The sequence below is a fragment of the Amblyomma americanum genome, chromosome 1 (genome assembly GCF_052857255.1).
Source record: "Amblyomma americanum isolate KBUSLIRL-KWMA chromosome 1, ASM5285725v1, whole genome shotgun sequence".
Classification (NCBI taxonomy): domain Eukaryota; kingdom Metazoa; phylum Arthropoda; class Arachnida; order Ixodida; family Ixodidae; genus Amblyomma; species Amblyomma americanum.
The window spans coordinates 98,945,615-98,972,265 of NC_135497.1; the positions used below are offsets into that span (position 1 = coordinate 98,945,615).

The following is a 26,651-nucleotide window of genomic DNA, read 5'->3' on the forward strand; positions in this document are numbered from 1 at the left end:
GCATATCGGCATATCCGAGCTCTGGCAATTCTGGTCAGCCTTATCGGCCTTATCTCGTCGCGCGATCATGTTGATGTCAAAAGCCGGCAGCATGCCAGCATGATACGGCAGCGTGTAACAAGTACTGTTTTGCGTTGGTACAAATCTGTCATAAGCAACGCTTTCTTATTGCTCTTGTCGCCAAGGCAATCCGAGGTTGCCGAGGGCCGAGGTCGCGAGGTTACGCAGACGAGAGGCATACACAGCGGAAGGGAAGCGCGAGAGCAGCGCAACTGCGCCACTGCGCATCAGCACTTGCTCGAAACTTCATCAGCCTCGCTCAAGACGATGCCATCGATACACCAGATGCACTGCCGGCCAACCGGCCAGAACATTATTATCTTCTCCGTTTTTTATACCTATTTCCTCTAAATCCGGAAAGGAGTCGCGTTAGTCTGGACACATTGATTCGAAATATCCGCGCGCAGGGCGCGCAGTGTGGCGCGCGCCTTCGGTCCTTCGGTGTTCGATCAAGCCAGAGAATATGGAACAACCTAATAGTTTATTTCGAATACAGTGCCTGTCTTACCGTGCCGTTTAACAGCATTCACATAGCATGACACTTCTGCTTAAAGCCTGATGACCAGACGGTATGCCGTCGAACCCTCGACTACTTCTGCTTAAAGCCGCTTTCCATGTCCTCCGGTTCTAGTCGTGCGTAAACATGAAGTGGAACTGCTTGTTCCTTATAAGAGGTGAGTTTTCATTTCCGTTCGATGAATATCATGCCATATTGTGACGAACGACCTTCATAGATATCGCAGGAAAGGATATCGTGGAAGAATATTTACACCGTTTGAGAGTGCTCACAGCTTCGACGTCATGGAAAGTGCACTCAGTAGCAAGCCATTTGCTACCGCTGATGCCCGATCGAAATATTCATTTTGCAATCTTACCATTTCTTCTGAGTACCTGTGAGGAAACTGAGGTAAATATTTTAGTACATTTTACAGTAAAGGATTTTAGGAGGCAAGTGACGAGTGTACGCACTGATTTCTTTTGTTGCGGCTTCTAAAAGGTGTCCTGGATGTCCAGTCATCTGGGTTTGTTCGAAAGTGCCTTGCAGAGCTGGCTCGAAGATATTGAAAAATTACAGGAAATATACCACTTTCCACCTGAGCTGTCACCGTAGGTATTTTCCAGCTTCTGCTACACACGAGAGGATTTTTATACTGTCTCTACAATATTTCCTGCTTATTTCAGGGCCGAAGGTGACAGCGCAGCCAAGCGTATCAACGACCTCCTTGACAGATTGCCTTGTACGTTCTGAACGCGAACAAGCTTCTAAAGGATTTTGTGCTGAATCAATGCAGGCTTGTCCATTTCTCGCTGCAGGTCACCAGGCCTTGGATATTGTGGTGGATCAGAGAATATTCAGTGACTTGGAAATCAGGTGAGTGAGGTGTGCATAGTAACTTCTTTTCGAAATCTCGGTGTGAAACCTGAGTGCTATTTTAAAATTGTTGCAGGTCGAATGTTTCACTCTATGGTGCCCTGCTGCGAGCACATGTGTGGCATTGTGCCACATTTCGCCTTCTTGGGAGTGGCTTCAACAGTGCACAGATAGACTCTTGGCTTGACCACCTGGATATCTGTGATGTTGAGCTTCGAACAGATTGGATGCCCATGTGGAAGGGGGCTATTAATGTGAGTCTAGCTGTGACCAGAAGCATTGTTCTTCTTGCATAGTACCTGAGTAGGAAAGAGCAAAGCAGGTAGTCTAAATAGAAGAATTAAATGCCTGCATTTAATTATTTCAACATGCGTTATCATATTATAGGTTTGATATATAGTTTGTCCTTGCAACATTCTTGCACCAAAGATCATTTCATGACTAGTTGTCCCAATTCATTCACTGGTGCATACTTACATTGCTAGTGACTTGTAACATTGAAATCAGTTGCTGCTTCATGCCTTGTGCATCCTCTACTGTGGCAATGTGGAACAATGATATGTGTCACCTTTAGTTAACTTTTTTTTGTGTGCTGGCCATAGTAGGTTTGTTAAGCATCTAGGATTTCTTTTGACACACTCTAGCCAGATACTTGCATTACAGTATGTGTATGAGTATGAATTCACCAAGAGCTGCATATGGAGGTACAAATAGAAGTCTGTGTGCTGTGGCTGTGTGTTTCAAATGCTTGTCACATAACCAGCATTGAAGCACTACTGCTCAAAAATTTAACCTAAAATTTTTTCTCAGAATTTATTTGTGTTGATGGACTAGCACTTTGGAGTCAATGGATACTTGATATACTGTAGGCTTTATTTTTACAAATGGCTTGCTGCTTGTGAAAAACTGGTCTCATGAGCAGTTCTCATTGTCACGCAGGTGAAGTTAGGATGTGCAAGGGCTACAGTTCTTCAGGCATGAGTATGAATTTGCTAAGAGTTGCATTTGGACGTTCTTACGTTATAACAGTGAAGGTTTTGCCATTAACGTGTTGAAATACAATAGAACCTTGTTAGCACGTTCTCGGTTTATACGCTCAAAATCTTGAGCAATGAAAGTTCCCTAGATATGCCGTTCTTCTTCTGCTCAATACATTCCCAGATATTACAATTTTGCTAGCAAGATTCTGATAGTGTGATACTTTTAGCAACCAACAGAAGGTGCACTGATATACAAGTGGACCGAGCCTAGGGCCATGCGACACGAAGAGCAGAAGCTCAGCGGCAGTCAGCGGCCAGAGTAATTTCTCCGTAGGATGTCAGTGCAATTTACGTGAGGAAGCTTACAAAACGACAACGGTGACAATGAAGTGGTCCCGGCTATTTTTGCCCTTGCCGTCTCTTGGGTGGGTATATTGCGAAGTTTCCTTCTTGCTAAGTACAACACAAATGCAAATATAAATCTACAAGCACTAAAAAAGCTCTTCAGACCTTGCGCCAGTATGCACCAGCCATCATTTTTGTAAGCGAAAGTGTCGTTGAATGCCTTTGTGCACCATTCTTGAGTCACATGTTTCAAAATTTTAGTTTTGGATGGTCTATTTTTCCGGGTAGTACACTTTTTTTTTTGCATTAAAAAAAAACAAAAAAACCAACAAGGTTCTGCTGCAATGGGTAAAGGAAGAATTTACACTTTTTACCAAATTATAACCTGCTTTTCTCTAGGTAAGTGGGCAGAATTAATCCACAAGAATTGTAACTCTGTCATGATAACTGCTGTATTCTGTCCCTCCTTTATGCTGTCTTGTAGACGTGCTATGTAATGGAGAATAAAATGGTTCATCTTGGTTGCCACAAGCACATTAAAGTTTTAGTCATTTGATCACAGCATCTGCAAGATATGGTCACTTCATAAAATTTGTTCTGGCCATTTAAAGCTTAGTGTCTGCTAGTTATTCCTAAACTTTGCAACGGCTTGAAATTGCAGAAAGTCCAGCTTCGAAAAAATGTTTCTTATAGTATTCCAAAAAACATGAAGAAATTAGCTTGCAGAAATCCTGATTCGTCTTTTTGTTATGTGCAGTGTACTGAAAAAGGACAAGCACTAGTTTCATGAACTAGTTGCATGAAATATGGACAGGTGGAGCTGAATGATAGCATCTCTTATAGGTTATTATCCTAGTCTGTGTTGTTCACCCGGTGGGTAGCCAATTGCTTAATGTGCACTAGTCAAGACTTTTGTCATCAGCGCACTCGTCACATAGTTTATTTTTGGTCAAAAAGTTCATATTCTGGTTCGTACATGAACTACAGAGAACAATGCTGCACAAAGGCTGATTTCTAAATTAGGTCCTCAAATCCATAGCACCTTTAAGTGTGTGATGAATGACTACTATTTTCGTAGTTACTTATGTAGCCTGTGGAAAAACATAACGACGCACGTACCTTCTGCTTAGTCATTCATAAGGCTACAAAATCGCAAGACAGTGAAAACATTGCTATAACCTCGTGCACAGGATAAGAATGACATGGCAGCAGGCATGTGTGAGTTGTTGAACGCTGGTGAACTCTCTCAAGGTCAAGTTACATGCAACATAAATGGCCCCATAAGCAGGAGATGGAACAGCCACTGCTGTAGCTCAGTTGATAGAACACTAGATGCATAATTCGGAGGTCTTGGGCTGGGATCCCACTGGTGGGATGTTGTTTTTTCTTCCGCTTTCTAATGAGTTATCTTTAAGGGATAAAATAATTATGCTAATCTCTTATTGATCAGCATCATAAATTAAAAAAAAACATTCTCCTATGCGTCTTGGTTTCGGTGACTGTTGGCTTCCTTCATGTATGTCATAACGAGCCCCTCTTTTCCTTTCCCTTGGCTGCTGTTTTGTAGGTAATTAATATGCATGCATGTTTCTGAAAACTTCTCTGAAATGTTGGGATTCACAAACTGTAATGTGAGAGTGGCACATGGACCGTGTAAGCAGTGCGAATGCTTGTTTGAGCAAAATTGCCAGGGCAGCACCTCGGGAGTAGTGGAACAAGGCTCACTTACAGCAGCACTTTAGTTACTACTGCTATGGTGACAATCGGACTGTGAAGCTGCTTTTGGTCCAAGAACATTATTTTAATAATGCACAGGAAGCAGTAAGCATGCATGCTTTTGGTTGTATTCTTTTTTCTGAGATAGGTAGAAGTTGAACATAGCGTTAACCTTTCCAGGGGTTTTACCTGTTCATGTGTGTACATATTTGGTTTGTATTTGTTATTTCTTCTGCGTAGTGGGGGGAGGGCCTGCCGCTGTGCCATTTTGAACTCCAGTGCTCTGTTCCTCCTCCTGAGTTGACGGCCTTACACAGCACTGCAGAAGCTTTCGTGGACATATTGGCCAGTGAGGTGAGCTAGACCACTGTATGTACCTTACAGCAGGCACTTGTGTCTGTAGTGCTTATAATTACTTATGATATTGACCAGCTGAAGTGTGGTTGGCATCCATCTGAGCATGGGCTTAGACATGGCAAGGAAATCTGATGTAGCTTTGTGAAAGGTATGGTGGGGGATAGTACATTTTAGTAAGTACAACCTCGAAGTGTTCCATTTGTGCGCTACGGTACCGGAGGTGATGCTTCATAAATAAGAAAAGTGCACAGATAAGGCCTTTTAAAGGTGTACAGACTGCATACTCATTGTGGTGCGTATGGCTCCTCTGGATCTCTTTCATCTCTTAATATTTGCGTACTGGGGTTAAATCTTTCTCGACTTGCTGTTGTTGCTTAGTGTTAAGTGTTCTGCCGCTGAGCGCAACATTGCTCATTTCAATTCACAGAATGCAAAAGCACTTTTGTGCTGAGATTTTGTTGCATGTTGAAGAATTGGGGAGGGGGTTCAAAACTGGTCTATAGCCTTCTTTCCACTCTGTCCATAGTGCAACTTTGGACTTAGTTACTCAGCTGTCTCTTCATGCATTCATGTGTGCAGCATTGCAGGCTGATGCAGGTAAAGATGAAATGTACTTTATAACTCCACTCATTCCTGTCGCCAATTCCTAAGCTTGCATAAATAATGAATAAATAATAATGAATAAAGTAATGGGTGAACCTGTGTGTTGCAGCTGAGGATAATGGCTAGAGTTTTGATGCATTATTAAGTCCCTGCTCTGCTTCGCTTGTAACACTGCTGAAACTTCAAGTTCTTGGCAAGAGGTATGCATCAGCCAGTGATTGGGAGAGATATTTTAATACTGTCTGTCTTTGGGTACGTGCAGAGTTCCAGCACCTGCCTCTTACACAACTCTCGCTGGTGCTTTGTTGTAACAGGTGTGGCTGGAATGGGTTCTTTGCTAAACTTCAGTAGTCGGGTTCCCTGCACAGTGAAAAATCTTCCACCATGGCCTGTTTTCGGGCTAAAAATTAGGTACAGCACTGAAAACTTTTGGGGTAAAAAAAAACGCGGTCCTTCCTGCTCACTCCTCTCTTGCGTTCCAATCAAAACAGCGGGGTTAAGCGCAGTTCTGCCAAGCCATTGCTTGTCAAGTGCAGTGCACCTGGCGCGTGTTGCATTTGCGGGCGCGTAATCATGTGCAGCCATGCCAAGCTGCTGCTTGCCAGGTGCATGCGGGGCACCTCTGGTTGACCTCCGGTTCGGTGCGGGCTTCCTCTCACATTTATTTTAGACTATTATATATTTCTTAGAGTTTTACAATAAAGGGGCACAAGGCGTGAAATAGGTTTCCAGCGCTGCCTCCAACTTCTGTCTGTGGGACAGGCTGAGCCGCCATGGTAAATGGGTTTTTGCTGTAAAGGGAAGCTGACTTTTCGAAGTTTTGCAAAGTGTCTGAAACGTAGATTTTGTTAGCCCAAGGCCCAGTTATTGACATGTCTAGCATGCTAGGCTGCTTACGTCGCAACTTTTTTTAGTGTTCCTTCTAATTTGAAACTATTGCTTTATAAAACATTAATACGATCCAACCTCGAGTATGCAACACCTGTATGGAACCCTACTCATGACAACTTAATGATCTCGAGATTGTGCAAAATAACTGTACGTTTTATCCTTGTTAACTACAACTGCACAGTGGGTATAACTACTATGAAGTCTAATCTCACATAGAAAAGGGTTTCATATCACCCTGTTCCACACGTTATATCATCATCCCACACTACGTGATCATCTCATCCCCCAGCCAGTTTATGTATCCCACTGCATTGATCATAATCACGAAGTCAGAACTGTGTCATGCAGCACAAAATGCTTCTCGCAGTCATTCCTGCTCCGAACCTCACGTGACTGGAACCACCTCCCTGCAGAAGTAGCTGGCACTGAAAATTACGAGCGGTTCCGTGTAGCACTAGCCAACATTGTATATTCAGGTGCTATTTAACATTCATGTAACCAACTGTATTTTTGTCTGCGTTTTTATATATTTACCACTCTCCCTGTGTAGTGCTGCTGGCCCTGAGGGGTAACATAAATAAATGAATGGGCAAGCAGTGTGGCTAGCCTATGCCATTATCAGGGTCTTGGGATAAGAAATCTTTTCTTGTTATTTGTTCTGGTTGTTATTGTTCTGTTTGTTATTCAGGTAAGAAGTCCTGTTCTCCTTTTATTCTAAAGCAAGAAAATTACAGCCTCAGCCAGTTTTGTTAACTGGTTCCTTGTGCTGGTGTAGTACTTTGCAGTGGGACTTTGTGAGGAAAGCAAGCTGTCGAGCTAATACTTTTCTTGAAATTGATTTTTACAGCTTACTCCTAAATTACTGAACAGAAGAAATAGCTCAAATATGCCAAATGCTTACAGCTCGGCTGCTGACCCGAAAGACGCGGTTCGATCGCGGCTACGGTGGTCGAATTTTGGTGGAGGCGAAATTTAGAGGCCTGTGTATGGTGCTATGTCAGGCATGGAGCAAGAAACCTTTAGGAATGGAAACTCCGCTGTTTGCGGCGACCAGAAAAGGTCACAAGCCCGTGGAGTCACTATCATGCTGGCGGCCTGGAAAGAAATTACTGCCATTTCGGTTCCCAAGGCAACCGGTCGAGCATGTTGGCCGCGCACGCCTGACTTCTATTGAGGGCACTCACGCATGCTTCTTTACCGCTGGTAGCCCGAAGAGCAACTGATGCTACGCTTCAACCATTTGAGCATAGTAAAAAATAAAACACGTTCTTTCCATGACCGCTATAAGATGATCTGTAGCTTCTGGTTGTACGCAGGGCTATTGTTTGACACCCGCGCGATGACTTTGATTGGATGGGTATAAGCACTGCTGGCATTCGTCGAAGGCAAACATGCCTTCACGTTCGTCGAGTATGTGGCCACGCTGAGTTTCATCTGCTGGAGGAGAACGCGGGCGTCGTACGGCGCAACGTTTATGACTACACGTCAGCCGAGAAGCCAACAAGCGGCTACAACTTCTCGCCTTGCTCACCTTCTCTCTGCAACACTTGTAACCGCTTTTGCAATTTCGAACAAAACACCTGCGTCCCATCTTTGTCTAGCAAATTCCGAAGGAGGCCGCACTGCGTGTAGCAGCGCTATGAGTATTAGGGCCCTCGAACAGACACCGACAAGAACTGTTGCTGTTTGACTTAAGGGCGCACAAATACAACGTCACGGCGTGCCCACTGAAGCAAACACCCGTATCGACTGCTTGTCGTCTGCTTTGAGCATGCGCCGCCGGAGAGCGCGCTGGAGCCGCCTGCCCGGGCGCTGCATTTTTTTTTTTTTTTCGCTGCGGCTTCTATGACGCGCCGCATGGCGCCGCCACTGCGTATGACCCCGTCGGCGCATACAATTGTGGCCTTATCTGGTCGCCCGCGCTCGCTCGCGCTGACGGGAGTTTCACCTCCTAAATGCTCTTCCTCCGTGGATGTCAGGCCACGTTAAAGAACCCCAGGTGGTCGAAATTTCCAGAGACCTTCATTACGGCGTCCCTCATAGCCGGAGTTGCTTTGGGACGTTAAACTAAACCAAACCAAACTAAACCAAAAGCTTACAGTGGGAAATGAATGTCCTTTGCAATATTAAGGCATCACATCATTGAGCATATGTCATGTTGAAACTGAGGCTGCATTTCTCAGGTCCCCGCAGGGGGCCGTCTGCTGCGTGCAGACGTTGGTGAGTGGTGACACCACGAGTTCCTGAGCATCCGTGGGGGGATGTTGGTGAGCAGTGTGTCACCAAGGACCCAAGCACCCGTGCTTAGCCGTGCGTGGCATCGCCATGTCGGGGGAAAAGGGGATCCTGGTGGTTGAGCTGATGCCGGGTGTTCAGACCTTTAAGGCTCCTTGGCGGAAGCAACACACCATTTTGGGCCCAGGTTCCTGTAGACGGCACCTCCGGCCTGACTCGACCGGGGGAAATCGGCAGTTGCCTTTTCCTACCCTCCCCTCTATCTTTCACTTTCCTACCCCTTTCTCACAACTCTCCTCTCTCCTACTCACTTCTTAGTTTTTCCTTTTTCATGGACGGCTAGGGTTAACCTTGTGTGGCCAACCACCCTGAGCTGGATCATATTGGGTTATAGTTCAGGTGTACAGCTGGCGTGGGCAGGACTTAAAGCAAGTTCCTGCCCCATCCCCTCATAGGGCTCCTTGGTGGGTGGGTGGCACCACAGCCAAACAACACACACATTTTATGGCTCCCCCTACACAAAACGATCGAGGGTGGACCAATAGAACTGCACAGTTTATTGAAAAACTAAAAATTTTCCAAAGTACCATGTTCTTCGTAGCGAACAAACAGAAAAAACTGCGAGAACCATGTCCCCATTCCTAGTGTCAAAATGCCTAACCGAAGCCTTGAGTCCAGGCTACAAACTGTCCAAAATGCTTAGTGGTGACCTGCTGCTTGAACTCAGAGACATAGCCCAATACACGAAACTTTCTGGCCTGTGTTCATCGGGGAAATCTCTGTCAATTAAAGCACACTGGTCTCTAAACACCATTCGGGGTGTGATTTCTGAATCGGATTTCATCAACCTCACTGAGGAAGAAATGCTTGATGGTCTAAAAGAACAGAATGTCATAGAGTCGAGCCCGCTTATAACGAACATGAGCATCACGCGGCGTCCGTTCGTTATATCCTGAAGTTTGTAGTAAGTGAACACAGCTTTAAAGACGGCTGCTTGTCAAAACACAAAATTTTTTCTTTGTGAAAAAGTCCGTGATGGACATCTGTTTTTGCAGGGCAGATCGGATGAGGGAGTTTTCCAGTTTATTTAAAGCAGAAGCGTGCTCTTCGCTGAGGCCCTTAGCATAGACAAGTCGTCTGAGGCTCTCTATGTAGGCCATTGCTACAGGCGCGCTTACGGATGCTGGCTCCGAAGATTCATCCTCATCTGATTCCTCCGGGTCACTCTCGTCCCGCACTTCAGAAACGATGCCCTCGTCCATGCACGGTTCCGCGCTGTCGGCGTTGTCATCGACAGAAATAAAATCATTACAACCAATGTCGTGACCCCCCATTTCGGAGTCGACGACGCGCTGCCATAAATCGCCGCTGGGCTGGTCATCTTCTGAAGCATCAGGCTCGGCATCAGTGTGTCGACGAAGCCGGCCTTGCGGAAGCAGTTCCGCTCGCCAGTGGCCGTCACATCCACCCAGGCCGCTTTTATCATCTCTACCGCTGAATACAATGGAAATGGGCACGGTGTTCCTGTCCGCCATCCTGAATTACAACCAGGGCCTGAGGTTTGAACGAAGCCAACGAAACGTCCGCACTGCAACAAGAGTGACAAAAGCGCGCGATGGGGTAGACATGCAACGTGCACAGAGGGCAATCAAGCCAATCAAGCTAAAGATACAGACGCACAGCACCAGCATAGAGACCAATGAGGGGCGTCCATAAGCGTCAGTGTAGCCACCTCTTGGCTCCCACGGAAGGCCTGCTTCACGGAGCGTGGCCTCCGCGATCAGCACCGGCCCGGTTGATCGCGGAGGCCGTGTGTGGATTTGCAAGAGAGTGAGGAGAAAGGAGCGGAGTTGCGAGGAGGGGCGGGGAAAGGATAGCTGCTTGAGAGCGACACGAAACGGGGCGGGCAGTTTGCCTGCGATGAGGCTCGGAAAAGCAAATCGCACGCCGGGCGCACAAAGGGGTCGGAAGCAGGTTATCTCGCATCGCGCCCCCGGGTTTACGCCATCCGTTCGCTGTAACCAATTAGCAGGGCTTAATGACATTCGTTATACGTGTGATTTTGTGCCATTGAAACAATGTATATTTTGACGGTCGCGCAGGTCCCGTTCGTTATAAGCAATAGTTCGGCTTAAGCGGGGCCGTTATATTTAGGCTTGACTGTAAATGTGCGTCGTATTAAAATAAGGAAGGAAGACAGAGAGGTGCCTACAAAACATCTGGTCCTGATGTTCAACTCCAGTACACTCCCCGAGTCCATAGAAGCAGGCCCTCAAAATAAATGTGAGACATTACATACCAAATCTGCGAAGATGCTTCAAATGCCAATGGTACGGTCATGGGTCTCAAAGCTGCCGTGGCCACGGAACTTGCGCTAAATGTGCCTCAAAAGAACACGCTTCTGAAAACTGTGAAGGAGCAGCACTTTGCTGCGCAAACTGCGAAGGTAATCACCCCGCCTATTCTAGGTCATGTCCCTCATGGAAGAACGAAGGAGAGATCATTACAATGAAGACAAAACGAAATATAACAGTTAAGGAAGCGCGACGACTCTTCCACGCAAAGAACAGGTTCAATTTTTCCACGAAAACAAACTTTGCTGATGTGGTGCGCAGGTGAGGTGCACCGCATGACAATCTGGCATCTGCCCGGGCCACCTCCACCGAGCCTATGGCAGGGCCATCCACGCCCCAGTTAGGGCCAGCGAACGCTGCTCTGCCATCTCCAAAACAGGGAGCACTGGCCCACGGGTAGGCACTCCTCAGGACTTCCCTCCACCAGGGGAGGCCTGAAACTAACACATCCGCCGCTTTGCGCCCCTCCAGCACATCTGGTGAGGTCATGGATGTAACTCCCACTCCGCCTGCTTTACAGCGGCGGAACAGCTCTCTCGACCGAAAAAAAGACAAGAGCCCTGATAACGGGCCAAGAAAAGTTAATTCCTTCTGTTCCATTCCCATCCTAAAACACAAACATGGCTTTTGTGGTTCAGTGGGACTGTAGAGGACTGTTGAGGAATTACAGTGACATAACACATATTTAAGGATCAACGTTGCCCATTGCTTTGTGCCTTCAGGAGACCAATCTTGGTCCGCAACATGTAAATATCTTAAAAGATTATAGAAGTTTTCGACGCGATTGCAAGCAGGCAAATAGGCTCTCGGGAGGCATTGCTATTGTCAAAACGGCATCCCTGCTCAAGAACACAAACTTAACACAAAACTTGAGGCAGTTGCGGTTAGCGTCATTACCTACAAAACAATAACAATATGCTCTGTATATCTTCCCCCACATCTCACATTAACAATCCAAGATTTAGAAGGCCTGATTGATGAACTGCCGGAGCCATATCTGGTAGTTGGCAATTTTAATGCTCACTCCCCGTTCTGGGGAAGTGAACGCTGTGATTCTAGGGGCCAAATAATCGAAAATTTTATTCTCGCAAATAATGTCTGTCTTTTAAATACGGGAAAAGCCACATATTGTTGCCCAAGCTCGGCAAAAATGAGCTTCCTCAATTTAGCTTTCTCATCACCATCTCTTTTTAACGATTTTAAATGGGATGTTTTAAATGACCTTCTGGAAAGTGACCACCTTCCTACTGTTATAAGGCTCTCATCTTCTACTCCATTTATCTCCACGAGTCCATGGCGGTGGAAAATTCACCGCGCCGACTGGTCACTTTTTACAGAAAGTGCCACTCTAGAAAAAGAATTTTCTGAAGACCTCAGCGTAGATGAAATTAATGAAAGGTTTACTACATGCATAATATCAGCCGCAGCACTTGCTATATCCACAAACAACAGGACTCGTACAGAAGAAACACAAAGTATGGTGGACACAAGAATGCACATTGGCAAAAAAACAGCAAAACAAAGCATGGGGCGCTCTCGTCGGTACCCCACTGCAGAGAACTTACCTTTAAGAGGGCCAAGGCGAGAGCGCAGTATGTGCGCAGAAAAGCAGAGAAAACTTCGTCAGAAATACGTGTCCTCAATTAACAGTTCAATACCGTCAAGGAAAATGCGGGAAAAAATTCGTAGGTTCACTGGTGACCATACTCCCTTCACACTTCCGCTGTTGACAACACAAACATCTTTAGAAGACCAGGCCAATATATTTTGTGAGCATTTTGCTGAAGTCTCAAGGTCATACAACTACACGAACACATTCCAGAAACACAAAGCAATAGCTGAAAAACAAAAAGTTCCATTTGGAGCAGGCATGCCTGAGGACCACAACCAGCCCATCACACTGTAGGAATTAAATAGGGTATTATCTTCTGGTAAAACGACAGCACCAGGCCCAGATAATATGCATTACACTATGCTTGTCCATCTCTTGGAGGCTGTCATTGAAGCATTGTTGAAATTCTCTAATAAAATATGGACAACTGGGAAGATACCTGAGGAGTGGAAGAAAGCATTCATAGTACCTTTGCTGAAACCCGGAAAACCACCAAGAAGTCCTAGCACTTACAGACCAATAGCCCTCACCAGCTGCATTGCAAAATCTTTCGAAAGTGTAATAAACATTAAACTCACCTTCGTACTTGAATCTCGGCAACTATTATATATACAGTCTGGGACAAAAGTCTTTGGACCACGTGTACCTCAAACGAAGCGTGATAGACTTAGCGTGGCCGTTTTAATTTGGGAAAAACGAAAGCCCGCTGAGTTTAAAAAATACCACGTGACAGCGCGCTCCGCGCCCAAACGCGCCGCGATTACAGCGCTCTCATTTGTGCTTTCCAAAAAACATCGCTCGCTTCGCGCCTGTCGTGCTGCACACGACAGAGCTTCGCGTTGTGGTTGGTTCCAAGATAAGCGCCAGTGGGTTTGGGCGGCAGTTGAAATAAAACCGGCTCCCGTTTCTGCGGCGATAATTGCGCTATCACGCTAGCAGAATGCACAATGCGTCGCCAGCCGCCACCGGTAACATCAGAGCCGAGCAAAGATAGAAGCCCTTTCTCGTAAGCGAAGAGAAGGCGCGGCGCTGGCGATGTTTTTTACAAATCACGGATGAGAGCGCTGCAATCGCGGCAAATTCAGGCGCACGGAGCGCGCTGTCACGTATTTTTTGAACTCTGCGGGCTTTTGTTTTTTCCAAATAAAAACGGCCACGCTAAAGCTATCTCGTTGGTAGTGCCTGGTTTGGGCAATATTTGTGGAGCTCCTCAACTTTCCTATTCACGCCTGAATATTTGAAGCTACATTTTCAAAACTAATTAATTTATCTCGAATAATTATTCAAGTAGGACGATCAAATAAATGGTACTGTAACTTTAGATAAACCTTAACAACATCCAGTTGATTTCAGTTCTGGAGAACGCTTAGTTTTTTTTCAAATCTTGGTCCAAGTTAGCTGGAACACCCTGTATATTAGTGCTGCGCCTGGGACGGAAATACGTGAGGTACATCCGCTTGTCTAGTTGATAACAGCCGCGCTGCAGAAAGTATAGGATAACAGAGAAGGATGGTCATGGGATTTCAGAGCCGGTGCCGCATGACTAGCAAGCTGTGCACTTAGTGCCCTTGGAGCATTTGGAAAAGGGAAAATTGGGGGAAGAACCTAAATAACGGGCACTGCAGAATGGAAGGAAACTGCGACGTGAAAAAAACCTGGGAGCCTTCTTGACCACATTCTTAAAAAATAAAATGCGATAGTGTTTAGGTTGCCTGCTGTGGTGTCTACAATGTGTGTCTAATGTTCTTGCGATTTTTACACCAGAACTCCGGTTGGAACCGGTTCCATTGCCCCTATATATATATATATATATAATGCATGAGTCACCTGGAATGTTTCAGTACCTTTCATTTAATTATCGTATGGAATTAAGCTAATCTTGCCTACTAATTTTTCTGGGGAGGGCTGTCTTTTTTTGCCCCATTCTCTGATGTGGGCCAACTTCCAAATTTTGGGTGTCCTCACATGGTGGTGCTCTGCAGTGGCGTAGCCAGAAATATTGTTTGGGGGGAGCTCATGCTGCAACGCGGCCTCCTCATAGAATTTGAGGAAGGGTCAAACTCAGCAATAATAACTGCATTGCCATTGCCATTGACAATGCCATTGTGTATTAGGTAACGCTACGCTTTGTCTAGACAAGTGAAATATGTATTTTTTAAAATAAAAGAATGTATTTGTATGTCTTAAAAAAACGTGGCAGACATGATTACAAGACATAAAACTGAGCAGGGGACAAGACACAGGAGAGAAGGAAACAGGACGAGCGCGTCCTGTTTGCTTCTCTTCTGTGTCTTGTCCCCTGCTCGTCCTGTTTCCTTCTCTCCTGTGTCTTGTCCCCTGCTCAGTTTTATGTCTTGTAATCATGGCATATCAACTGTCCCCTTATCGTTCACTCGTGGCAGACATAACAGATACCAATGCTTCCATGTTTTTGCGTATTCAGTAAGTAAACAAAATATCACACAGTCTAGAACTATATCGGTTCAAAACTAGCAAAGCAGTGCATGCCGCTGATATGAAAAACGTAAAGGCCATGAAATTAGCAAGTAAAGGACAAATATTTTAATGAATGTTTGTCGTTCAAGAACTTTTACATTTTTGTACATATGCAATGGCCAGGGAAAAATGTCAATGACGCTGTCCTTCACTCCAGTGTACTGCGCAGCAGCAGCTGTCACCGGTCATGTATTGCGAGTAATTGCACCGACGTTTTAGTCGCAACAGCGAGCCATCGATAGGACCTTGAAAGTTTGTGCTAGGATGGGGCTCCCGACGTTACATGACTCCAGGTGCATAGGAGTTGTCACGAAATCCAACCTGAGTTAGCAATGTTCGCGCCAAAATGTCTTTTCTAGTCCGAAAGGACACTGCAGGTGGCAAAATCCAGAATGACTTCCAGCGCCGGTGGTTGTTTTGGTCAGCGGTGCGTAGCAGTTCGAAAAAATTTAGAGCCCCCCCCCCCGGCTACTTCGCCCCTGGTGCTCTGTGATTGGCCTGCTGGTAGTCATGCGGTGTTGATGATGTCACAACTTTCTTAATCACATTCAGATATCACGAGGAGTCCTCATTTCCTACTGGCACAGTGGTGCAGCCGTTAAGTGATGTGCCATTGCCCTGGCAGGTGGCTGTATTCTGTTTCAAACACAGCCACTGGTGGGGCCTGTGAGACTCAGGTTGCTATTCCCCAGCTCCTGTAAGGCAGCACCACATTGGGCAGGTGGCAATTGTATTGAGGCAACTGCTCTCTGATTGGCCATTTGGGGTCTCGGGATCCTGATGATGTCTTTAGGGAATTGACCAGTCAGGGAATTTCGTGCCATTTTCAAGTAGAACCAATGCCATTTTCAAGTAGAACGACCTCCAATTTTCAGCTCACTTCACACTTAGAGCAGTGCATGCTCTTTTTAATTATTTTCTGACTACAAGGCAATTTAATATATTGTTGTCATGTAAAAGATATTTGGCACACCTAGCATGCTCACATATCCTTTTTGAGGTGATTCTGCTAAGATGGAACAAATTTTCTTAATCCCTTCGAGGTTGTGCTGGAGGGAGTCTGTTCTAATTATATGATATTCACAAAGCCACGAGAGGATTATGAGACCAGTTTTACAAATCCAGTATGCAGTACCCTCTTCAAACTGTGCTTTGTTTTGTTTGCTGCCAAATCAGGATAATCTACGTTGGAGTTTGCATCTGGAGGTCTTGGAGGAGTTTGATTTTAACAGCCTTCCAATGCATTTGGTCATTCCACTTCCTTTTCAGCTGTATCCTTTGCCATTGATACTGCTCATAATCATTGTTTTTGTGCCATGAATATGATGATAAGTGCAAATTTGGCGCACTGTTATTTGCACTTGTATTAAACCTGTCGTGAGATATTGTTAGTGACATTTTAAAGAGGTTCTTAATATGAAATCAGTCGAGCTAATAATATATACGAGTATGGGCTGCACTCATTTTTCCTGCTTTTGCCGCTTGTGGTTTTTACGAAGAAGGGAGTCCTCATATTGCAGCCATATGCCAGTAAAACTTGTATCACTACTGGTGAAAATTACCGAAGCCAACCCCCAGACTTACGAACGCATCCCCTGTCCCTCAAACATGAAATACTTAAAGCTAATCAAATATACTATTTTAGACTAGCAAAATACATAAAACATAGCAAACTATATGAGAAAATTGTGTCCAAGTCACCCGTTCGGTGCAGTCTGCACAAGGATACTTTAAAAATACCAAGAATCCATACTAATTATGGCATGCAACTTGTCAGTTACCAGGTCCCTGTTCTGCCTAAAAAAATTAGGAGTTAGCATTGATTTCTGCTCGCATATATCCATCAGTGGTTATTGGAAAATGATTATGGAAATAAGTGACTGTATTGATATTTATATGTTGTTTTGTATTTGTATAATTCCGAAATTTCGTTCCTAGTTCTACCTCTTTTCTGTGATGTTGATTTTTGTGTAAGATGTGTGTAAAAATATCTGTTTATTACATGTGTGCTTTGTTATTGTAACCTTTGTGTATATATGCATCCTGTTCGCTGTCGCTACTGGATAAATAAAGCAAGAGCTCTTTTCAGACTATGCTTTCAGCTCTTGCCTTTTCTCCTTTCTCCTGTATTGGGAGGATGAATAAACTTCAAACTTCAAATTCATTAGCAAGTCCAAGCTGTACCTACTGTTCATTGAAGTAAGGCAGTTTGGCATGGCTGCATCAGTGCCGTCAGCGTTGATTTGACCAATTTACCTGTAGTTCCAAGATTCGAATTCCAGTTATTGACAATTGTTGTCTGAACTTTAAAGTATGTTACAAAAAATCGAATTGCAATTCATGTACAGTTTATCCATGCAGTTGTTTTATTTTCTTACTGTCTTACCATTTTGTTCTGAGCACTATGACGTTTCCTTTCTTTATTTTCTGAAAAGAAAAGAGCACAGGATTTTACAGCTGCATACAGTAATGCAGCCACGATGAAAAGCAGTTGTGTTCTGCTGGTTGCTTTTATCTTAACCTTGTTTGACCAGCGTGTCAACAGCATCTCCCCAAAGTGCGACAGCAATGTTTCTGGAGCACTGCATTGCTAATAAAAAGGTACGTTGTGTGTTTCTATGCTGACATGTATATCTAGAACTGTTGACTGCATGTGTTATGGTGTAAATGCCGAGTTATTGTTTTTTTTTGTAAAATATAGCACTATTTGATGATAATTTTTTAATGGCACAAAGAGAACTATGGCTCTTTTTGCAAGGTGGAGTCAAAGAGCCATTTTCCAGGCATTTCATTATATAAAAGCTGAGCACCAGGCCAGGGGAAGCCCTGCACCCACTGTATCACCTGTGGGCACCCAGTGGCACTGCACATCAAACCCTGACCTCCCGCAGGCAAGGCAGATGCTCGCACCACTAGGCCCCCACTATGCACTATTTAGCTTTAAGAAATTTACTGAATGGTGTATGAAGGTTTTAAGAGTTCTTGTGTGATGTGCACTCTTGCATGCTGCATACAGCCTGTAAATGAACGAAGCAAGCAAAATGTGAGAAACAGTACAAAAAGTTAGCAAAGGTTCTTCCTGTTTGATGGCACTTTAGTGTTCTGTGATGCTAGAAGGAAAAAATTTGGGAGAACCAAATTTAACGCAATGTCCTTTAATCTGTGTAGACAGTGAAGAAACTGCTAGACATATTAACAGTTGCAAAGAAAAAAGCAAAGTTATCTCTAATGTATTCTGTTCTGCTGTGACCTTCCAGTGGCCCACCATACATCACAAGTGCAGAACTGATCCAATGCTGCATGGGTCATGAGTGTTGCATATGTCGGATTTCAAGCGCCTCATTAATGCTGTCCTCTTAATTTGAAAATTACAGTTGCGTGTATGTTTCTTCAAATATATAACAACTTGTACTACTGAAATACATGCGGAGTAGTTCTATAGTTCCTGATTGTAAGTCCTACAAGTGATTTTTATTGTCTGTTGACATTTTGCACAGTCCAATGCTCTGCTGCGGTTATCGTGATTGTTAAAGGTTCCCATACATGCAGTAGCAGTTTCTTGTGGCAGATGTGAAAACATTCATATACAGTTTCTGGTTATATTTTTGCTCACTACACCTTAATTCACTCTTCATTTCTTGTTCAGAGATGCGTGGCTCTGCGGTTATCTTTCTGGGACAATGTTGAGATCAAGACACAACGTACCAGGCTCACTACTTCGGAATGGCGGCGCTGTCTGTTGGGAGAAGGGACACTACATCGTGAGTTTGCTTCCCTTTTTTGTGTGTGTATGCATTTCGTCACCCAACCTGATTCTTAATTTGTCATTCACAGCTTCTTTCTTGAATGATCCATGCCTTCAAGAACCAAATGGCCACCTACATTTTGTATTGGTATCCAATGGCAGCTCGGCATTTCTTTTTCCTTTGCGAAAAACACCTCCAGTATTGGGAACCTGCCTGTATTCAAATAGGGAAGAAAGTCACATACCTACCAATCCTGAGGACTCTACAATCGAACTGCTGGCTGACATCCCACTGGTTTCATCTAGTAGTATACTGAAATCTGTGCATCGTGCCAATACCCTTCGCCTTGCAACGCTGCGGAATTTCTTAGGTAAAGCATGAATACATTTTCTTTTTCATGCTGTTGCCAGACTGCACATTATTTTTTTTTTTTTCCTTCAGCGAATGGTCAAAGCTCCAGCCATGACATTGAAGAACTTGAGAAATCTCTTTCTAAGCTGACTGTGGATGAATCTGATTGGATCTCAGATTCTGCCGAGGACCTGTCTATGAGCCTTTCAGACCATGACACAATTGGTTAGGCACTTTGATTTGCCGATGATTGTGCAGTACTATATCTTTGACCAAGTGCACACTTTGACTTATATTTCTAGCATCCTGTGGGGATCCTTCTGATTGGCCCGAAAGGAGATTTCTTGTGTCCAACTCCTTGAAAGGCTTAGCATCTCGTGAAAATTGCAGCATGCCAAAAGGAGGTAATAAATTGAGAGGCCGTCGTGCATTATCATTGAAATTTTTTGCTGTATTACGCCTATTGTTCTGTTTCTAGTCATCTCCATATCAGCTGGTGAGATACTGAAGCTGTTTGATGAATCAGGGCGCGCCAGACGGAAGCCACTGCACCGTGTTCATGTTTTGGTGAGTGGACCACACTGCTACTGTAATTATGCTTAGTTTTTGTTTTTCCTGAAAACCAATGGATTAAGGGAAAAATGTTGTTTCATTAAATGCCACAATTGCCTCATTGATGAATATATGAAGTTCCACATCTTAAATTCACATTATATGAGCGATACTGCAGTGGAGGATCCTGAAATAATTTCACTTGTCTAGGCCTTTTAATATGCTGCAGAGCCTCAACATGTGGCCATTTTAAATTCTGTGGCATAACATACCAAAGCAAGTGTACTGTTTCCTTGATATTTGCAGCACCTTTCATTGTTAATGTTGTGGTTGAAAGAGAAAAAGATTCGTTTTGGAATGGAAAGGTTTGTAGTAGTAGTAGTAGTAGTAGTAGTAGTAGTGGTTTATTACAAAAATACAAAAAGGAAAGAAAAGATGTTTCCAGCCGCGGCAGTTGCTGCGGCCGGCGGATATAATGGGCGTGTAGAGGACAACAAGAAGTACGGAGGGTAGTTTTTATATTTTCGTAAATATTGCAGCAATTTTGCTGGTACTACATTTAGCTGCCTTGGCATGCAATGTGTGCCTTTGTTGTGTTGTCTTGGCAATATCTGTGTCATATTTGTCTTAAGTGAACCTGGAAAGGAACAAAAAATAGTTCAGTATCATTCGAAGCTAAGATGCATTATTATATATTTTTTATTTTTTAATATCACTAACTGGCCTTTATCTAATTGTCATGTTTGACAGTCATTCAACTATTCATGTATTTCAACATGTTACCTTTAAAAAATAGTTGAGGTAGCAAGGGCATGATATTAGGCTAGTGCATGCCTGACATGCAGTACCTGGTATTAAAGTGTTATTTTAATCCCTTCTGTGCCTTAGCACGAAATTACTAATGTACACAAATATAGCGAGACTTTTATTCCTTACTTCATTGGTTTCAGAATGTACCTCGCGTTATATTTGGTCCTAAGGTATGAGTTAGGAAAAACGAGTTCATTGTTTCGCATCTTGGGATATCCGTCCTGCTGTGTGGGTGTTCCCTCTGCTTGAGGGCATACAGACACAGATTCACAGCAATCATAAAAAAGAAAAACGGCTTTATTGTCCCAGTGGAAAGAATGTGGCATGGGCCGTTAAAAGAAGAGAAGGCACTGGCACATTTGAGTGGAGTAGGAAAAGGAAGGAAGGGCAAATGGGCACAGGGAGTGAGCAGCACGTGACACGTGTGAGCGGTGGCACAGCAACAGTGATGCCAACTCTAGGGGATTATCCGTACATCTAGGGTTTTTTGTTGTTCAAAGATTGAGCGGCTTTGTTAGTAAATTGAGGGATTTTTTAAGCACTTTATTCTTCATTCGTTTTATGGCTGAATGACAATGGAGGATGTGTGACTTCTGGTTTCTAGCAGCAAGAAGGAAAACACTGCTGATTGCTGTTCTCTGTGTTTGTTTTAAAGGCCAGCATGTAAATAAGTAGTTTCGATATGAGGAAAGGATTAGTGTGATAACTGTCTCACTGTCGGTGGATATCTCAATTGCGGCATGAAGGAAGGGATGAAGACTGGAATGAAAGATTGAAGAAAGGAGCACTATAGTGCAGGATTCCTAATTGTTCTCCACCTAGGTTCATTAAGCGCATGGGTGTCTTTTGCAGTTTGCCTTCATGGAAACGCTAAAAGCTTAGGTGGTGGTTGCTATGCTGCAATACAAAAAGTAAAACTTTGATTTACTAACCGAGTGTTCAGCAGTGTATACCAACTTTATTGTGACAAACTTGATGGCTACTGCGCTGTGAAAGGAAAAGGGAAACCTTGACTTCTTTAACCGTCCAAAGCCCATGTTTCGCACTCGTTGCATGATTTCACCTTGCTAAGACTTCTTTGAGTGCTGTTACACATCATCCAGTAACTAACAACTTCTGGAATTGCTGCGAGTGAGCAATGTGAGCCACACAGAAAAAAAAGACAATATACAACGAAAAATTTGTAACGTGGGAAGGTGATTTGGTGTGTGCGTGCGTGCATGTGTGCATGCATGCGTGCGTGCGTGCATGTGTGCATGCATGCATGCGTGCGTGCGTGCGTGTGTGTGTGTAAGGAAGTGTGAGACACAGATTACAAAAGAGAGAAAGCTGAAGTTCATTGCAAAAACAGAAGCATGAAACACAAGAAAATCTCTGCAAACTTGCAGTCCATTCACAAGCTGACATACAGGATGTTTCAAATTATTCAATACAGATTTTTCTTTGAAATGCTGTGAAAGATACGTGTGTGCGGTCGGTACAGATTGATTTACAGCATGGCGGTCATTTACATGATAGAGTGCATTGAAAACACGAGTAAAAGCTAAAATAAACTGATCAAGTTGAAAATTTTTGGTTTTAGGACACAAGATTATATTGAGAAATTGATGGCCTTCGACACATAAGGGGAATCCAGTGTATAAAGTTTCTGAATCAGCACCGTGCTTCGAGATATGGAGTGTAGAAAAGACAGGTTTGGCAGCTAATTAAGTTGGCTTTCCCGCGTTACATGTTGATAAAATGTGGTCGCTGCACATGGCATGATCATGGAAATCACGTCAACATCATCTGCATCCTAAAAGAAGTAAACAGCAGCTGCATTTGATTCAAGGAATGCCCATTTTATCAATATGCAATCTGGGAAAGCAAACTTGAAGAGATCTCAAAAGCGTTTGTTTCACATTCATTATCTTGAAGCATGATGTCGATTCTAATATTTCGATTTTGACGGGCTTCAATTTCGCAATATAACCTTGCACCCTAAAACTAAAGATAAGAAATCTATTCAGTCAATTTTAGTTAAATATTAGTCTTTCAATGCACTTTTATCACATAAAAAATGTCCCCCTTTGAATAAAATAAAACTATAGACACTGCACCGCAGTATCTTTCATGGCATTTTAAAAAAAATCTGTATTGAATAATTTGAAACACCCTGTATACTAGGTAGCCAAAAGTCACCAAGCTTTTAAAAAGGGTACAGTGTGCTATTCCGGCCACACCAACTGAAGGCTGTTGGGAGTCGTCAGCAAAAAACATTAGCTGCGTTTCTACTACTGCTGAACCTGGTTAGAGAGCGAAAGCTGTGGTGTATCGGGCAAGTAGACGCGATGTGGCGTCACTAACATTGAGTGCGTTCCGCACACTGAATAGGTAATGCGCCAACACTGCTAGGTCTCGGTTAAATTAATGGTCAATTGCGAGAGGTTGGTCACCCAATGAATGCTGCGGCCTATTGCTGAAGTGGCGTGTGTCTGCCACAATGTTGTCAGTGCTAATGCATGCAGCCCACATCTTTCTCTCTCTCTCCACTCCTCCACATACCTCAAAGCCCCATGGAGGTGTCCACTGCCCCAGGGAGCCAGTTATGCGCCTTCCTTTCCTCAAAATCATCGAAGTCTAGAACGCTGTCAATCCCAACGCCAATGACGACAAAGAACGCAGACGGTCTATTGCTTCAGTGCCGCATTTCTGCTACAACATTGTGAATGCCAACGCATGCAGCACACATCTGTCACTACTGCAACGTTGCTTGATGTCCACGTCAATCTCATTAATGTCTCTTAACATTGTATGTGACTTTGACGTTGACTTGGTTTGCGCTCTGGCTCCCTTGAAGGTCAGAACTGCAAGCATCGTGAAATCGTTACGAGGTAGCGTAGTGAAGTTTTCACTTCGAGACCGCACAAGTTGAAAAGCACCCAACAGCATAGAAATTGTACATCATGCTGATCATAAAGGAGTCATAATATAAAAAATAAAAATAAAGAATTAAAGAATACAGCACACAAATCATGCATCATATCATAAAGCAGTCATAATAAGAAAAGAAAGATAAATAAATAAAAATAAAAAAGTGCATTTCACTTGTCTCTGGTTGCACTCTTTGTAGAGCCACGTGCGCGAACTTTCAAGTAATGCCACAATGGGTAATTGGGAGTCGTTTTACAGCTTCACTGTCTGACCACTTTCACAGCGTGGATTGGAGCCACAATTTTTTTTTTAGTTTTTAGTAGAGACTAATTAGCTAACTTTTTATTTATTGGCTTCAGGAATAATAATAATAATAAAAAAATTATTTCTGCCTCAAAGATTCATAAACAGAGGAGCTGGAGAAAAAGCTGTAGAAAACAGCTTGACAATGCCGCAGCCCCCATTTTAGAGGCAACAGCAGCAGACAAGCAACGCCTCAACTTCTCAAGTCGTACATACGAAAAAAAAAGATAAATAGATCACCGCAGGCGTACTGAGCAAAGACCGCAAAAACAAGTTTGTTACAAACGTATGACACTTTCACACATCAAAAGATAGCACACAGCAACAAAGACAGTTATTTTGGCGTAAGTAGCATGAAAAATGTTTAGAGCTACCTTCTATATACATACTACGCAATACCTTATTTGTGCAGGTGAACAAGTCAAAATGTACAGATGTATAGGCGTTCAGAAGGGAAAGGAGTGTGTACTGCAAGCGTTTTTGCCCGAACTTTAGGTGTGCTGTTGGCACCAGTTTTCAGGTTGTCTGAGAGGGTAACTTGTGGTTTTCTCTTGCAAATTTGCCAGACGTAGAAAATGGTTTGCACCATTTTTAATTTGTTTTGGAAGAATGCTTAACCGGTATCGATATAGTTCAAAGATTGGGATCACACCGGCTTCAAGAAAAAGACCTTTACTGTGTGACCCATAGCTAACATTAAAGGCGTAGTGAAGGACCTTTTTTTTGCAACGTGTGTATTTTATGAAGACAGGAATGTATTGCAGTTCCCCATACCAGCTGGCAATAATTTATATGCGAATAAAAAAGTGCGTTATAAAGAAGTAGTTTGAGTGACGTGGGAAGAATGTGCCATGTACAATGTGCCGGCTACTCTAGCTAGTTATTCTAGTCAGTTCAGAAGTTGCAGATCATCTATGAATATAGCTAGCTGAAATGTTTGCACCAAGATACCATTTACGCAGCTTTATTTACCACCCTTAAACGAAAGTTGCCACGTGACAGCTGTTGCCGCATATCTCTCGCCCAATGCGCACTCAAAGCCATGTAGGCGACAGTGCTTCAGAGAAAACCAGATTTTGTTCTGTTGTCACGTGGAAGCGTTCATATTTTCCGAGTTATTTTTTAAAGGGATCAACCACTGACCAAAACATGTTTTGAGATTATGGTGGAATTGAAAAGGTCTTGCCTCATATTGCAAGTGTTGAGCACTCCAGTGTGCAAGAAACAAGGATTTACAATTTTAATTTGAGAGTGAAGTGCCATCTTGCGCTGAAATCTTGCGAATATCAGTGTATCCCACCATGTGACCACATGTCGGTAAAATATCACTGATTTGTTTTAAGTGCACAGTGTATTTTTTTTTTTTTTTCAGAAGTGTTCGTCATGTGTTCATCCTTCGATGAAAGGCAATGCTCCTTTTGCATCGCCGATGATATGCTTATAGCTTTTGTCACTAGATGGTGCCACAGTGTTTTGTATTCCTTGGATGAAGTGGTAACCACAGCCCACTAAAAGTTTAGTCGACGAGGCATATGTCTCTGTGCTGTAACAGCTTTGGGTGTGGAAGCTAAAATGGGCGCTACATTATTCGTACTGTCTTTAGACCGTATCGCCACCTGGCGGTGAGAGCGAGAAGCTCCAGGAAGAGGGTCTTGCGGGTGGTTGAACGGCAAGGTCAGCGTCATACGCTCATTCTTCTTTCTTCCTAAAGACATGGAGACGAATGCGTTGGTGCGTCAGTGTGCTGATCGAGCCGTCTGCAACCAAAAATTCTCCGATTATTAGCCTACACATAGTACTCAGCAGAACTAAGGGTGGGTGGTGAAGCTATGCTTTTGTGTATATGCATGTCGCTGCCAATGAAAGTCTGCAGTGCACATTTCATATTCTAGAGTACTATGGCTAATCAAAACGCAGCTGCTTGGCCTGCTCAGAAAAAATGCAAGTCGTTTTGCTACGAGATGTTTGCACTGCTGAAAACTGTCTGCCTTGCAACAACAGTGGCCCTAGAATTACAAAAGCCGGCTGAAACATAAAAGACTGACACTTCTTTGCAACACCGGTACGTTGAAGTCTGGCAGTTTCAAAGGCACTGAGTGAAATGATGGCGGTATTATAAGATTCATGTAATTACTATGACCTTGCGTGGTGTGATATTTACCTCACCCCCAGCGAGGCTTTCATGTGCTGGGGGGTGGGGAATTACATGAGTAACCCCATTTAGCTGTTAAATGCTGCCAGCATCACATTGGTAAAAATACGCTTTCTAACTCAGCTGAGCCTCGTGTGGTCAAACTCGTTTTATGTCCTTTGTATTTCGGTTGATCCATCTGACGAGTTCTGTAGTATTGGGCGAGAGGATAAACCAGAATGCAACCCGCGCTAAATGGGCATGTTCTTGCAGGAGCTTTAGAAACATGGAAGCGGAAAGCTCAAGTTTTATTCTGCCTGGAGGCACGGACTTACTAGAAAGGCACTGCGCAGGTCGCGCCGAAAACTGCAGCATGCACCATCCACTTCAGAGCAATATAATTAGACCGCCCGGACATAAGCTTTTCGGTGGTTTTCATGTTCAGAAAACATCTGCTTGCACCTGTGAATGAAACGCATTTTCCTAGCTACTTAATCCTATTGTCGCGTGCCACATTCTGTATCGATTGACGCCAAGGAAGGGCTTCTTTGGACATTTTTCGTATGCCACAAACTTGGCACATGTGCTCGATTTTGCGACCGCACATCGTACATGGACCAAGTCGGGCTATATGCATTACAGCAATACATGGCAAGCGCCAGTACCTTACATAACCAGTCTAGCATAGCGAAAGCATTAACACTGCAGCAAATGATTTGACATGCGCTTGATCAGCACCTCTCAGTCTTCAATTAAACATTGAATCTTGGACTGGCCTGATCCAATATGTCTCATCATATTTTCTAAGGGGAGTGGGCTAGTGA

At 43.8% G+C, this 26,651-nt stretch overlaps 1 protein-coding gene across 2 annotated transcripts in view; it reads left to right on the forward strand.

The window, feature by feature from the left end:
• Positions 1-226: 226 nt before the first annotated feature.
• The window catches only part of LOC144113325 (mdm2-binding protein-like), a 48,161-nt gene continuing 21,736 nt past the window's right edge, over positions 227-26,651 (forward strand). Inside the window, exons 1-14 of one of the 2 annotated variants that reach the window (XM_077646327.1) lie at positions 227-734; positions 795-967; positions 1,058-1,167; positions 1,243-1,298; positions 1,375-1,432; positions 1,509-1,686; positions 4,714-4,827; positions 16,198-16,292; positions 17,556-17,622; positions 18,668-18,782; positions 18,856-19,137; positions 19,209-19,343; positions 19,421-19,522; positions 19,597-19,685. In XM_077646327.1, the coding sequence (XP_077502453.1) occupies positions 704-734; positions 795-967; positions 1,058-1,167; positions 1,243-1,298; positions 1,375-1,432; positions 1,509-1,686; positions 4,714-4,827; positions 16,198-16,292; positions 17,556-17,622; positions 18,668-18,782; positions 18,856-19,137; positions 19,209-19,343; positions 19,421-19,522; positions 19,597-19,685 (1,605 nt within the window). In that variant the 5' untranslated portion in view covers positions 227-703. The remainder of the gene's footprint in view (positions 735-794; positions 968-1,057; positions 1,168-1,242; positions 1,299-1,374; positions 1,433-1,508; positions 1,687-4,713; positions 4,828-16,197; positions 16,293-17,555; positions 17,623-18,667; positions 18,783-18,855; positions 19,138-19,208; positions 19,344-19,420; positions 19,523-19,596; positions 19,686-26,651) is intronic. The other variant, XM_077646328.1, reaches the window with a different exon arrangement.